Source organism: Sander lucioperca, chromosome 10, assembly GCF_008315115.2.
Source record: "Sander lucioperca isolate FBNREF2018 chromosome 10, SLUC_FBN_1.2, whole genome shotgun sequence".
Taxonomy (NCBI): domain Eukaryota; kingdom Metazoa; phylum Chordata; class Actinopteri; order Perciformes; family Percidae; genus Sander; species Sander lucioperca.
The window spans coordinates 26,504,567-26,520,045 of NC_050182.1; the positions used below are offsets into that span (position 1 = coordinate 26,504,567).

The window sequence follows — 15,479 nt, forward strand, 5'->3', positions numbered from 1 at the left end:
AGACACTTTCAGAACAGCACACACACTAAATACAAAGATCAACTCATGTCTCATGCGTCACCAATAAAATAAAATTTAAAAAACAAATCAATAAGGATGAATTTGCAAAGCTAAACCAGGTTTGTCTTTTTCCAGATTCCAAATAAAGATGAGAGCAGCTCTGAAGGTTGAGAGGCAGACATCTGACTGACTGAGAAAAGATGAGGAAGCAGCCTCAACTCACAAGGTAAATATTTCATGAAGAAGAAGAGAGGGATGGATAGCTGTTGTGTGGGAAGAGAGTAAGGAAACAGCACTATCTCTTTAGCTTTGAGAATTTACATGAAACATACAGGCGGGGAAACAGCATTCCTCTATCGCTTTATCTCACACTCACACAAACATTCGTATGCACATCATAAAGTCAACATGAGTTCATTCATGAGTATCCATCTGCTAATGATGAGGATTTCCCAACAAATATGCCAGAAGAGGAGTAATACCTGTCTCTTTTTTCTCCTGTGAACAACTTTGGACCCTGGAAATGGGGGGCTGGGAAAAGGCGGCTCTGGAAGATCACCTACAAAACAGAAACATTCAATAAATAAAAAATGTCACTACTTTTTTTTAAATAAATATTCATAATAAAATTAAAATACTCCTCATGCATTCAGTCATCATCTTACCATTGAGGAAATCATTAAATCCCTCATGCCCTGCAGATTTATATATCATGTGAATGCGGACATCGCCCTGAAAGACACAAAAAGCAGAATTCAATCAAGTTCATCAGTGAGACAGATCACAGCCAAATGTCTGATATGCAGACGGGAGTCACGCAGCTGTGTTCAAGTTAAAGTGTCCAAAAATGAGACTACATGCTGTTTGTTGGATTCTGTCTCATCTGTATTGATGACCTATATGTTGATTAGGTGGACTGTCAGTTTTGTTAATATTGCACCTAGCACACAAAGCTATATTTATATCTGTCAAACTCTGGTGCCTTCCAAAATACTTTGCTGCACTGTACCTGAATGTAAATAGCAGACCAACTTGTATGTTTTGCAATTTACGGTTTAGGGATTTAAAAGTTAAAAAACAAGCTGCTGGAACTAGATATCTGCACCGTATCATCGAAATGATACATTTAGGCCTACAGTATATTCTTAATATTTTAATCGATTTTTGAACAATACGAGATTTTTATTCATCATGCCTTATTATTTGATCTACTTTTAATTTGCTCTATGTCTAATTGTATAAACGCTGTGATTTAATGCTCTGCACGCATGCGTTAACCACCAGTGAGACAACACTGAGGGCAGAAACACCCCAGCTGTTTGAGGCCACATCCTGTTTATTCACTGTAACGTTACTCTAGTGTGGTTTGGATCGAGTGTGTAACGTTAGGAGGACCAGACTGAAATGATATAAGGTACTGTAGTCAATGTTTAATGTAGTTGCCGTTTTTGATCTTTACATAGAGGAATTCAGGACGCAACAGGTTGTTGTAATGCTAACGTTTTAGCCATCAGCTAGCTAGCTAGCAACGTCAACTTTAATGTAACGAACCAAAGCCCGTCTACGGATTCAAATTTTTCCATATTAGAAATTCTTTGAACGAACTAACGTTAGCGTTAAATACAACCCATTCTTACACATTTCTTGTTAATTAGTTGATATTTCGACGGTAAATTTTAGCGACCAAATTGTTGATATATGCAGCTATAGCTAGGTGTTTCCAGTTAGCTATCAGTCCACGAGCTAAAAGAGCTAACGTAACATAAGTTAGCTAACGTTAAGCTAGCTAGCTGGTGAAACTACCCAGACAGGCGTCATCTGGCAAGCTGTTGCATGTAATAATAGCTGCATAATAACCTGTTATTACTGGGTTATGGTATAACGTTAATCACAATATTTGATTTCAATATAATACCAGGTGTGCGTATAATTATGTCATTGGTTTAGCAAGTGTATTGTCAGACAGTTTTATTGAAATGATGCAGTTAGTACCACATTCCTTTACATGTGTGAATCAAGATAAAACACCCAGTGACTACAGTTAAATCAGGCAACTAAAAATACAAAAAAGTAAAACGGGATAAAACACGCAATAATAAGAGTGAGATGTGAAATAAACAAATGAAACAGATAAGGTGTATTACAACTGGACAAATACAACTTTTTGCAAGCATTAAAAAGTCTTTTTTAAAGATATGTTTTGATAATCAATAAAGATGTTGCAAACTCTGCAAGCCTCAGATCCTCAGACAGGGAACTCCAGATCTGAGGGGCCATAAGTGCAAGGCCTGCTGCTTACCTTTAGTTTTGAACCAGAATATAAAATAAACAGCCTGATGAACATTGCCTGCATCATCACTTTACCAACCACTTAACCAACAATTCATCACAAGAGCTAGTAGCCAGCCCATGAAGTGTTTTAAACATAATCAGTAAATCTTAAATCAACTCCAGTGAACTAACCAGTGAAGAGAAGCCAGAACCTGCGTGGTCTGATCACTTCTCTTTGAATTTGTTTAAAGCTGAGCAGCTGCGTTTTGTATCATCTGAAAGTGTAAGATAAGTTGTTTGGCTTTAGTCTGAGTACATCAAAATATCTAGACTTGATAGTATAAAAGCACATAGCAGATTCTCCAGATAAAGTTTCCACACACAGCCATGGTCACAGTCACTGTCACATAAAGAGACCTCTAGCATCTAATTCAATTGCTCATTGTTTAGCTGTACAATCTATGTAATGCACAACGGTATAGACACTCTTGCCCTGCAACATCAGCCCCCAAGTCATTCCCACTTCTTGCTAATGAAATGAGAGCATTGTTTCTCGGGGACAGCAGATATTGGGTCAACTACACTGTGGTGAATAGAAATACAGGGGGGTTGCCCATAGCTAGGTCAGTCAGTGGCACAGTTAGCTTTCTTCAATAGTAATGGGGCCATTTGGAGAATCTTGTATAACCATGGCTTTTTTCTATAATCAGGAGTTCTGTGAACAGAAAAATGATTTATTGTAGTCACATTATGGCCCCACCACTTTCAACTGCACTGACCAGCAACTTATTTCTGACTTCCTCTCTTTATCTGTTCAGACAGGAACTCTCCTCGTGGCCTCAGTTCCTGTCAGCACCGCCATGTCGTGCCGGGACATCCACGCCACCAACGCTTTTGCCTTCATCCTTGCCTTTGTGTCTTTGGGAGGGATTGCTGTGGCAGCGTTCATCCCACAGTGGCGTGTAACCAGACTCGTCACCTTCAATCGTAATGCCAAGAATATCAGCGTGTACGATGGGCTGTGGGCTAAATGTGTGAAACAGGATGGCTATTCAGGATGTTACTACTATGATTCAGAGGTATTACTTTGAGAAATGTGCTTTCCTCCGAGTTTGCTTTTTGCTTTTCTGTCCTAAATTGTTCTAAAAGAAGTCATGTCTTCTCTTGTTTGCAGTGGTACTCTAAAGTGGACCAGCTGGATCTGCGGCTACTGCAGTTCTGTCTGCCTATAGGCCTGCTGTTCGGCTCTCTAGCCTTGCTGCTGTGCATGGCAGGAATGTGTAAGACCTGCTGCTGCTCAGGCAAGCCTGAACCGGACATTAAGACCATTAGATTCCTGGTCAACAATGCAGGCTGTCACCTGGTGGCTGGAATGTTCTTGTTCCTGGGTGGAGCTATCGCCATTGCACCCTCAGTGTGGTTCCTGTTCCGCACCAAGGAAATGAACATCAGATATGAAAACATTTTCTCAGACGGCTTTGCTGTTTATGTATCTATAGGCTGCTCTGGAGGACTGATGCTGGCTGCCCTGCTGATGTTCATGTGGTACTGTATGTGTAAAAAGCTGCCTTCACCCTTCTGGTTGCCTCTGCCCTCCATGCCGACTTCTCTGTCCACCCAGCCTCTCACTGCCAACGGATATCCTCCTTCCCCAGTTTATGGTCCTCAGCCTTTCCCACCACAGACCTATCCTCCCACAGTGATTGACGCCCAGCCGTATGTGACCTCCCAGGGCTACGTGCAAAGTGTGGTTGCCCCTGCACCGCCACAGGTGTACATGTCTCAGGTTTCTGCTCCAGATGGGTATGGTTCAGAGGTGGGAGGGACCCAGGCCTACAGCTACGCACCCTCGCAGAGCTACGCACCCTCGCAGAGCTACGCACCCTCGCAAAGCTACGCACCCTCTCAGGGCTACGCAGGCCACCGCTACTCCTCCCGCTCACGGATGTCTGCCATAGAGATCGACATTCCCGTGCTGACACAGGAACAGTAAGAGAAGAGAGGCTGATAATGTCAGCACGTTGAAGGCTTCTGTCCATGACCCTCCATGAAGTTCACCACTGATAAAACTAATAGAGTATGATAGCTGAAAGTTAATAATATGAGCGCAGTCAGTCCAGGTCTGTAAATTGCTGATTATTGAAGATGAAACCCAGTTAAAAGAACTCTGCGTTTACTATATGAAGGATGATATTTTCTTCATAACGAAGATCACTAAATCACTGGTGCAAACAATGCCTAACATACTGAAAGCCAGCTCAACCAACTAGCTTTTTTCACTATTTTACCAGCAGAGAAGGACCACTAAACAATAGCTCCTTACTTGCTGAACTGTCCAATGGACCAACTTACTAGCTAAAAGCAAATAGTTACTTGCATTTGTGATGTGGCTGAATATAAATTACCACTATTGATTTTATATTAAAGATGCCCTGATGATGGCTGCCAAAAAGCTAGTGCCAGCTAGTCAGCAAAGTTATATTTTTCTGTTACATTTGTAAATGTTGGTCACTTTTGCCTGTGTAAAGCTTACAGTATGAAAGTCTCCGGTTATTACTACTGAACATTACTTTAAATTCTGTGATTCTGAATGGACAACTACTAACTGACTCACCTGTTAATAGATTTTGTGTTTGTTGTGTATCATGAATTGTTAACGTCACATTGCCCTGTCAAGAGCCGCTGTTGAATGCACTAATTATGTGAATACTGTGCCAGTTTACATTGCCTTTGTTCACTGACTTTGTTAAAGCCTTGAGTATTTTCTAACATATTAGTTAATCAATATTATAACATAATTTTCCAAAGTGTTGATAAAAAAAATAAAAACTATGGCACTAAGAAATTTGTTAGCCGTGTTACATTTAATGTATAGTTGCAGATTTCATTTAAGTTTTGAACTGTAATGTTAAAAACAGAAATGATAGAAATGAGCGTACTGTTCTTCTGAACATGTCCGCTGATGATTAAAACTTACTTAGCTGGAAGTGTAACGTTGTTCAGTGGTGGTAGTACTTTTACAATTTTAACGTACAGTTTAAATCCTTAAATTAAACCCTTAAATCCTTTTGCATGTTTTGCGTAATGAGCACTGATCAACATTTCTACAAAGTCTTATGTGATCATGTTATTCTACAATTTTGATGTCCCATGTTTTTCTACACTGGTCTTTTTTGTTGTTATTAAAACATAAATCAAAATTTATGTGAGGCCTGTTTATTTCACCAGGATAATATACTTAGTATAAAGAAGCTTTCAGAGTCCAGTTTGGAGTCTTTATAAAGAGTTTGTTTTGAACCACCAACAAGCCAAAACCCAAACATATTAAATTTACAATGTTATAAAACAGGGAACAGCCCAAAATGTTACGTTGGAGAAGCTAAAACCAGATAGTGGGATTGATAAATTGCTTAAATTAGATTAGATAATTGGTTATCAATTTTGTGTTGCTCGACCAATTTTATTTATGCACTGTAATATATGACACTATGGCTTCGTTTGGCTTTGAAGCAAGATTTAATTTTAGCCTTCATGGCTAAAATGTGCTGAAATGCTAAAGAAAACACAGCACTTTAAAAGCAACTCTGAGAAAATAAACTCAATGACCGTTGCCCTGAACTATGTTCTGCTTTGTGGGTAAATATTTGAGTTTTCACATCGTAGGCTCCAGAGAGAAACCAAAGCCAATTAGGAACAGTGAGCACTCTATTAAAATGAGGCTTTTAGTGCTCCAGTGTTTTGTCTTATCTTTGATGTAGTCCTAGTGGACTGACCGTCTGAATTAAGCGCCACAAGACTAAACTGCAGCAGTCATAATTGGAACCAACTCCTTTAATGTGACACTTTCATGTTGATAATTAACAAACGTGTATGACATAGTTGCTTTTGTATTATTTGCAGCACATACACATCATAATCGGAGCAGTTATTTCTGAATTAACCGTTGTAATAAAGCCTTTTCTTGACCAGAGTCTTCTTTGTTGCCCCACATCATCACTCCCATATACAACCAAAACCTCCCAAATACAACCACAGTGTATAGACTCGACAGGGAGTGTGTAGTGATGGAGATTAAGGGTTTAAACACAGATGGCTTTCATATGTCGTGCTACAAAGAGACGGGGGTGGAGCCTGGGTTGCCAGGGGAGATGGTAACTCAGACACAGACTACTGGCTCATGAATATAAAGCAGGGTGGGGTGAAATGCTTTTCATTTTCACTCTCTGCCTGCATATGTGAATGAACTGGTCCAGGTTTAGTAACATGAAGTTGGCATGAGGCCACAGGGAGACCCCCCCCCCCCCCCCCTTTTTTTTTTATCCCATCAGTTCCAACTCACACTGAGCTTCATTTCCAGCTTGAACTAGTATAAAAAAAATCCTCTTCTTGGCACCTAATGCAATCACCCCCCCACCCTACAACCTGCCACCACCACCATCAACACACCCCTTACTTCCCCCTTCAACTCCCTCACCATCTCCTCCTCATTTATCGCCCAGGTTTGGGAATATTTTATAGAAATGCAGAGATGCTGACAGCCTAAAAGATATTTGATTTAAAAAAGAGAAAAAAATCTCACATTGGTGAAGCTGGATTTTTAGTCCAGAATAAAATAACTCAACAACTATTTGAATGATTAAGATGCACATTTTTACAGAAATGCATGGTTCAGAGGATGGATTGTAATTTCTTTGGTGACCATCAGGTCACAATTTTACTTTGACCAATGCACGTACAAAACTAATGACATTCATCAACCTCAGCTGTATTTTGTGTTTATGCTGTTTAGCAAATGTTATACAGTATGTACTAAATACTAATCATTATAGTATACTGTTTTAACACTTTGTATACAAAAACCTGCAAGTTAAACTTTACAAATAGAAAGAAAATGTATGATTGCTTATTACATCTTTCTGAAGCTGTTTCACCCTCGTCCACAATTCATTTATAAGTATATCGTTTTTTTATCAAAATACTGCTATGTCTTGTTTTTTTTTTTAGCCTTTATAGTTAAAATGTACTGCAACCCTGAACTCATGATCACAGCACTATCAACACAACACAGCACTATGTCTGAGTCCTCCCTGAATTGAATAGACCGAGCTGTTGGGATCTAGCCACAGGGGCCCTGAAGTGCAGGTGGGGTTGGAAAGGTGTGCAAAAAACATGACAGCTAAACATATGGTGTTTTCTGCATATGCAAGTCAGAATCACACCAAGTTGTCTGCACGCACATGCTCACGCAGACACTTACACACTCAAGAAGTGCAAGATTTATCAGTCACGTAGCGCCCGGATACATCACGTTTTAAGCTTGTGAACATTAATTGTGGTGCTCTGTATTGCTTACAACTGTTGTCTACTTGTTCACAACCCCATTTACATAACACGATAACAAGTTCAGCTGCATAAGGTGATGAGAGCAGCTTGTTCAGGACACACTTAGCTAATGTCCTGCAGAACTTTTTCTGCCTTGGCGGAAGAAGGGCAGATGGATTTACCATATGTCGATAGAAGCCATGCCTACTTTATCTATCTCCACACACACCCCATCCTGCCATATTTCTTTTTTCTATCACTTTCAATTAGATCATAACAGCCGGATTTAGTTGTGCATATTGGGGCACAAAGCCTCTGCATTTAATACTACTAACTGATAAGTGGCTGTTTTTAGGTCATAACAAGAACATGACAAACAACCTTTTAAAAGGAGAGAACCCTCTTAAATCAACTCAGGCACACTACTTTCTGTGTGTGTGTGTGTGTGTGTGTGTGTGTGTGTGTGTGTGTGTGTGTGTGTGTGTGTGTGTGTGTGTGTGTGTGTGAATACACAGGATACATGACGAGCACTTAGGTTTTTCCAGTAAACGTCTGTGTGACAAAAATGAGAGGAAGACTTGCAGACCCAGCAGACTGTCAAAGAGACAAAGAGATACATAGACTGAGAGTGAAATAGAGAAAGAGATACACTGAGAGGAGCCCAGAGATGCAGAGGGGCAGAGACAGTCAGTGTGGACCATTGCCCGCAGGGAGCAGACATCCAGAGCTCAGGGTTGACAAACTGACAGCTGTTGCTGGGCTTGGGGGCAGCGCTGTCTGACATTGTCACGCAGACAGGAATCCCCCACCTAAAATGCCAAAGCCAACACTGGCAATGGAGCTACATGCCAAATATTTTCCAAAAACACAAACTAAGATACAGGTAATTATGTTTGACATAAGATGAAGAATACGTAGATCTTTAAACCCAGATGAGATCTGGTGTTTTACAACTAAATGATAAAACTGAAGAGTCACACTGGAAGAGGAAGAGCAACTGTGTCCAAAGTGCAGTGGTGGAACAAGTATTTACTTGAGCAAAAGTAGTAATATCACAATTAAAAATGCTAAACTACAAGTTAAATTTCATTCAAAAAGTATACAGTGTTATCAGCTAAATGTACCAACGTATCAAAAGTAGAAGTACTCACTAGGCAGAAAAAGGGCCATGTTGTTATACTGTTATATACTATTATTGGACTATAATTAATAATTCATTAATGTCTAAGTAGCATTTTAGTACTGTAGCTGATCAAAGTCAAGCTAAGTTTATTATATGATTTATATTCGTTTGGGTGGTTTAATCCATAATACAGTATCATATTTATGTTTTTTAAGTAATCTGTAACTGCAAAGTAACTAAAGCTGTCAGATAAATGTGAAGAATAAATCAAATGGAAATAAAGTACAGGTACCTTAACATTATACTCAAGTAAAATACTTGATTAAATGTACCTACAGTAGTTACTTTCCACCACTGTCAATGTGCCATCGCAGTGATATTAAAAATTCATTACATTTTTTTCTAGTTTCTTTTTTTACCCAATATATTTTTAAAGAGATATTTTAGCTGATTTGAATCCAGCTCTGTATCATGGCAGTGTGGGCAGTGTGTGCAGATGAACGGTGTGTGGCTTCCCTCCGTGGCCGCAGTGCATGAGCTGAGCAGAGCAGCGGAGTTCTGCCGGGATCCGCAGTTTCTCTCGGCTGACCTCGGCTCTGTGCACTGCAGCCACAGAGGGAAGCCAAACACTGTTCATCTAAACACACTGCCATGACACAGAGGTGGATTTAAATCAGCAAGTATCCCTTTAAGTAAGATTAAAACAAAAAAGATTTTTTTTTAAACATGGACGATGCACAAACACTGAGTTGGCTATTCACACGTGAAACATTTAAGTTAGCCAGTTACTTGAAAATGAGGAATGTATCAGGCAAAACTTTAGGCTGGTAGCAGTAAAAGCTATCCTTCTATTTGTGGCAATTAATTGAAATGTTGTACATAAACATATCACCTGAAATTATATCTGTCTTTTGGCTTTCTATGTGTAATATATATGCTACCAGAGGATGACTTGCTGTAATTTTTATTTGATATGCATCAGTGTTTTGACAAATGTTTGGCATGACACACATATAAAAACTAAACTGGTGGAGAAACTCTTCCAATTCTTATGTGCATTTTACGTCACTGTGGCCTTGTGAATTACCAAAAAAAAGCTACTAAGATACTGTATCTCTGAAAACGAGTGCTGCAGCGATATTCTGAGTTGAGATCTCTATCTCTCTTTCTCTCTCTCTCTGCTTGAATAATTCAGTCTCTCCAGAAAACGCTGGAGAGGAATGACGAAGGCAGAGAGGAGATGAAGAAGAGGCCAGAAAAGAAGGGAGTCAAAGAAGTAGAAGGGGGGGGGAGAGAGCTGTGACACATGTGAAATAAACCTAGTGGGCTGAATGATTGTTGTTTTCTCATTCTTTCTCTGTCCTCTGTTATCTTTTATAAATCTTTCACATTCAGAATATTCTTGCTTTAACTTCAGATTTCTTTGAATGTATAACTGTGATATAGCAACTGCCTTTCCAAACCAATTAGTTCCTCTTGTTTTACAGTTTCTCTGCACAAGATACAATTACAAGCAATCTAATCACATTTAATTTAACAACAACTTTGTGTTTTTGGCTCAGCTGCGCCTCCCTCTGTGTACCTGCCTCCTTCTCATCCCTTTTTTCTCAGTTAACATTCGTCTTCTCAGCCTTACATTTGCTATTTACGTCCATCCATTCTCTTTATTTCCCCTCCTTTCCACGCTTTCAACACCGTCACATGGGAATAAATCTTAAGAAGCTTCTGTGTACCAGGCTGGCACTTCCAACACTCATAAGTGCACATACACACTTCCACACACAAACATAGAGACAAATCCCTGACCTCTCTTATCTAGTCTCCTCTTTAATTAGAGCATAAAGGACACGGACACACACACACACACACACACACAGTATCAGCAGCATGTTCTTTCACTCTCATGCTCAAGGCTTCTTTAGACAATCTCAGATCTGTCCTTTCATTCTGATCATAATGCCTGTGTTATTATCTAACTGGTTGTAGGCTTTTCTGCTGTCTGCTGGCTTTGTATCCCAGCAAATCTCTCTGTCTTGTGACCTGCGGGCCGCACTCATGGTTCATTATAAAAAGTGGCAACGACTAGTGTGTGATCTGTAACTAATTCTGGTTGTCTCAGAGAGAGAGAGAGAGAGAGAGAGAGAGAGAGAGAGAGAGAGAGAGAGAGAGAGAGAAGGGGGGTGGCAACACAGGTTCTCAGTTGGATGTGAGCCGTGGACATTGCTGTTATGTGTTATAGGCCACCAGGACATTCAAGGATAACTACATTTTGTATGAAAAAATTATGTAACAATATCTGACCACGGGAAATTCAACAGGGCTGAGAGGCAGCTGGATGTGAAAAGATGGAAGAAAGGAAAATTGATAAAGCTCCCGAGAGGAGCCATCTCCAGCTCCTACAAAATATTGTAGAGTACTTACATTGCTGCTGCCCTGTCCTCCAGGTTCAATCATGTAGGTGTGATTGCCATCGAAAAACATCCCACTGAAAGAGAGAGGTGGGGAGGGGAGAAAGGGAGAGCACATATCAACACCAGTTGCTGTTGTTTATATTCATCACTAAATGGAATAATGCATCTGAATTCAACTCCTCCTCAGCCATCAGTGTGATAGATTAGAGCCATTTCAGTACTTGTCCAGGTTTTTTTTATTGTATTATTGGAGCATTTGTCAGAATAATAACAGTAATGCACTCCTACTGTACATGCTGCAGTTTTGGACAGAATCCTCTGCTGTCCTGCTTTATGTACAGTTTAGGAGAGGTGGAGGGTAATGTGAAACAAAAGGTCATCCAATCATCTCAGAGATTCCTCCCCACACAGCATAACTTAAAGGTCACCTAAGGATTTTATCTCTGGAACAATAACTAAGAGCTTGAACTGGTTGACCACAGATTGCAATGACAAAGGCTACTTTGAAAGGGGTGCATTTTAGTTCCTCACTAACATTTATTGAAAATTTGAATGACTCTACATTACTTAAAAATTCTAAATACACACACACACACACACACACACTTTTGACCAAGCAATAATTTAAAAGAGAAATTCAGATCAATTTCTCATTTAGCAGCTGGGTGAAGGTCTTCTGGACAAAAGAAATGGACATCATCCATTAATAAACTTTATCTGAAGCTTTTAGAAGATTGGTCGGGTCAAACTGTAAAGTCATGAGAGTGAACACTGCAGGAACACACAATCTGTCTTTCTCTTCCTTTTTTCTACCTCTTTCTGGCCTTCAACACACAGAAATCCCCTCCAACACACACTCTTTGTCCAGGTCCAACATTGCACTTAGAGCAGATTATACACACACGGAGAGAGAAAAAGAAAGTGTTATATTTTCCCTGTATTGATCCGTATGTCCTTTCAATATTTTGTCATTGTGAAATTAAAAACTGTAAATAATATAAAGAAAGTGTATTTTGAAACAGAATGTAACATGTAACCCTTATTGCAGTTCACAAAAGAAACGTGATGTTGATTTTAACTGCCATTTATATATATTTCTTGGCAACCCAAACCAAACTAGTCATTCTGCCAAGACTATAAGGGGAAATTCACAATAACTTTAAAGGACTTAAAAAATGTATTCTCAATCAGGCTTCTGATCGATGGGATCCAACATGAAGACACAATTTTCATGCCAAAGTTAGAACAATTCCTGTTTTTGCACATAAGAAATGTGTATGTTTGTGTTTAAGTCCGCGCCCTTACTGGTTTGAGGTGGGGGGGCTCAGTTGAAACAAAAAATGATGTCACATACTTCAGTGCACCAATCAGCATTGAGCAACATTTGAATCTAAAGCTGATAACAGTTATAGAGAGGTGAAGTCACTCCCCTTCCGGTGGACCTCACCCAAAGGGGAGGGACAAAATGTTCAGGCTGATCATTTCTTAATCAGTGTGAGGTTTTGTATTTCAGTCACAAATGTAGAATGTTTTACATTGCTCATGGACGCTTCAAACTGAAACTTGCATTAATGGTTATTTGTGTGTGTGTGTGTGTGTGTGTGTGTGTGTGTGTGTGTGTGTGTGTGTGTGTGTGTGTGTGTGTGTGTGTGTGTGCGCGCGCGTGCGTGCATGCATGCGTGCAAGAGAGAAAGAGCAGGATGTATATTATGGTAAATACCTGACTCAGCATAAGGGAAATACTCTGCTCTAATGTCTAACCCCTCGACACCACTGTGCACTCCCCTAACTCATACGCTCTCACTGTCACTCTGTCTCTCCCTCACACACACAAATTAGTGTGTGCAGGGCATACTATGGGTGTGTCTCTGTCTCCTTTACAATGTCAGCTTGTGCATTTCTTTCCACATTATGAAAATCAGGAATGAAAACCCCAAAACCTAAGATTTCAATCAAATATATCCTATTAATAATAAAGTACAACCTCTAATACTACTACAACAAATAAATAAAAACAGATATATGACAGCAGTATTATAACATGCTACACTAACATTTGGACTAATTAGAAGTCACACATCAAAATTCAGCCATACTAGTAATTACAGAAGTCTGCAGGAAACACTTCATCTTGTCTGTCACTGTATATACTATTCTGTCCTATATATGAAACTGTACTGCATGTGCAACCCATTCAACTTGTTTGGGATTGATTAATTCATGCCCTACTAATTTGCTGTGCTGACACATTTTCCCAACATGTTGCCACAATCACATGAAATATGCAAACGTTATTAAAAGCCTGAGTTTAGTTTAGCTTATTCAGCAAATATCAATCTGATTTCACCCACTTGCCTTTATTTACTTCTTTGCGCTGATTATTTGGTTTATTTAGCCTGACGTTATGTTGAAGGCAGATATATTGCTTTGATGAGGCGTAATGGATCGGGACTGATTAATAATGTTTTCAGAAACAACTGAAATGGATAATTAGATGCAATAGTGTATAATGTCAACAATGTGCAGATGTGAATGGTGTTATATATTTCATAAAGCTTAGCTCACTCTTTGCACCTCAAACCTTAAATTTGCAACTATTACAAAGCTGTTCTACCTCTCTATTTTCTTAGAGAAATCAATATTATTATTCAATATGAAAAGTCATTACAACCAACAAGCATAATGGAACATGCCATTCATACAGGGATTCCTGAAAGAGCAGTAGATCGGACTGACAAGTAGCTAGCACTGTTTTCCTTACTTATGTACAGATAGCGATGAATTCAGTTTTATTTTTTATTTTTTTTGCAATTACTTTTTAAGACACCTAAATAATTAATGTAAAAAACAGCGAGTGCAGATAAATACCGTATAGTGTGTTAAATGTCTGAGGTTTGGCCAAAAACAGTGTGGGTTTTTTGTCTTGTGTTCCCAGTTTTGGAAAAATGCTAAATGTGTGGAAGCAACTGTGAAACATTGTAATAAATGTGCATGTGTTATACCTGATTATTCAATGGTGCCTTTTTATGCAAGTGTTGTATTGTCCGCACATAATGACATTCAGTAACACAGAGTACATATTTGCCTCTCTTCACACAGTATATAAACACCCACACACACTATAACACTGGTATACAGTGGACATGCATTCCTCCCTAACAGGCCTCGTTTCTGACCTGCTCTCTGCTTTAGAGCACAAACTGTAAAGAAAAAACAACGCTTGGAAGAAAAAAGAAGAAGAAGAAGACGTCTGAACAGCACCTGTCTGCGTGAATGATAACCTGTGTAACAGGAAATGCAGAGAGACAGAGAAGGGCTGGCTTAAACTAATTACATTGACCTAATGGATAAATGGGAGCATGGCCAAAGAGGCTGGACACAGAGGCAGCAATGCTGGCTGAGAAACACACACATAAAGTCGCATAATATTTGTACTTACTGCAATCCGTGACAGGTTGAGACAGCCACAAAGGAGTGAGGAATGCCTCTGACCTTCCCCTGATAGTAGCAGTGCTCTCCTCCCTGTGAGCAAAACACAAACACTCACAGATTAAGATCATACACATGGTTGCCTCCTGAAATGTCTCGTGCACTCAAACAGAGAGCAAAGGATCCCACTTTCTGCTTTCATTACCACGTTCCATCAGGAAATGAGTTCAGAGCAATCAATCACACATAATTAATTTGCTAACAAGTATGATGTAGTGTAGAAATGTGCATGTGCATGTACTCCATGTTTATGTGTGTGTTTGTGTGGTACTATGCATCCTACCATCTGTGTGTTAACTGCTCTGTGACTTCTCTGTCCTCCATCGTTTTAAGCCCCCAACGTCTCCTTCCAGGCAGTGATGCCTGGAAGGCATTAGGATTAGGCAATGGTTATGGTTAGGGTTAAGGTTAGGGTTTGGTGCCTTGAAGTCAACGGTTGCAGCACTGCCTGGAAGGAGACGTTGGGGGCTTAAAACACCATTGAGCAACTTCTACGCACAATAGGAGGCCACAGCATCAGTCACTTGTAAAAGTTTTTCCATCTCTGTCACAACTCGCCGTCAACCACTCATGCTCTGTATTCACTCTCCATCTGTCTATATGTGTGTGTGTTTCTTCCCCTCTCTGCGAGCGTAAACAGAAATTTATTTTCTATAGACGTGTATGATGTCTAAGTGTCTAAGTGCTCTGCAGGCCATCTCTTCCTGGTCCATTTCTCGCTGCCTAACAGCCATTAGGCAGGAAGTCGGCCTCCCTGAGGAAAGGCAGCTTTCACAGAGGATCAATTTCTGCTCCACAGTCTGATGCTGTTCACAGCAACGCAGTGCCACGTCCATTTTTACCTCCAGCTCTCTGTGAACTTC

At 39.8% G+C, this 15,479-nt stretch overlaps 2 protein-coding genes across 6 annotated transcripts in view; one reads left to right on the forward strand and one right to left on the reverse strand.

Annotated features, from left to right (window-relative positions):
- The window catches only part of adam22 (ADAM metallopeptidase domain 22), a 61,750-nt gene that overhangs the window by 25,094 nt on the left and 21,177 nt on the right, over positions 1–15,479 (reverse strand). For all 5 annotated transcript variants that reach the window (XM_031299235.2, XM_031299237.2, XM_031299236.2 and 2 more), the window contains exons 5-8: positions 14,567–14,649; positions 11,138–11,201; positions 666–732; positions 483–559 (exon numbers count right to left, since the gene is read on the reverse strand). In XM_031299235.2, coding sequence (XP_031155095.1) covers positions 483–559; positions 666–732; positions 11,138–11,201; positions 14,567–14,649 — 291 coding nt within the window. The remainder of the gene's footprint in view (positions 1–482; positions 560–665; positions 733–11,137; positions 11,202–14,566; positions 14,650–15,479) is intronic.
- cldn12 (claudin 12) lies at positions 1,286–5,506 on the forward strand. Its single transcript, XM_031299250.2, has 3 exons — positions 1,286–1,414; positions 3,090–3,350; positions 3,446–5,506. The coding sequence occupies exons 2-3, from the start codon at positions 3,132–3,134 to the stop codon at positions 4,262–4,264; spliced, it is 1,038 nt and encodes a 345-aa protein (XP_031155110.1). The 5' UTR covers positions 1,286–1,414; positions 3,090–3,131; the 3' UTR covers positions 4,265–5,506.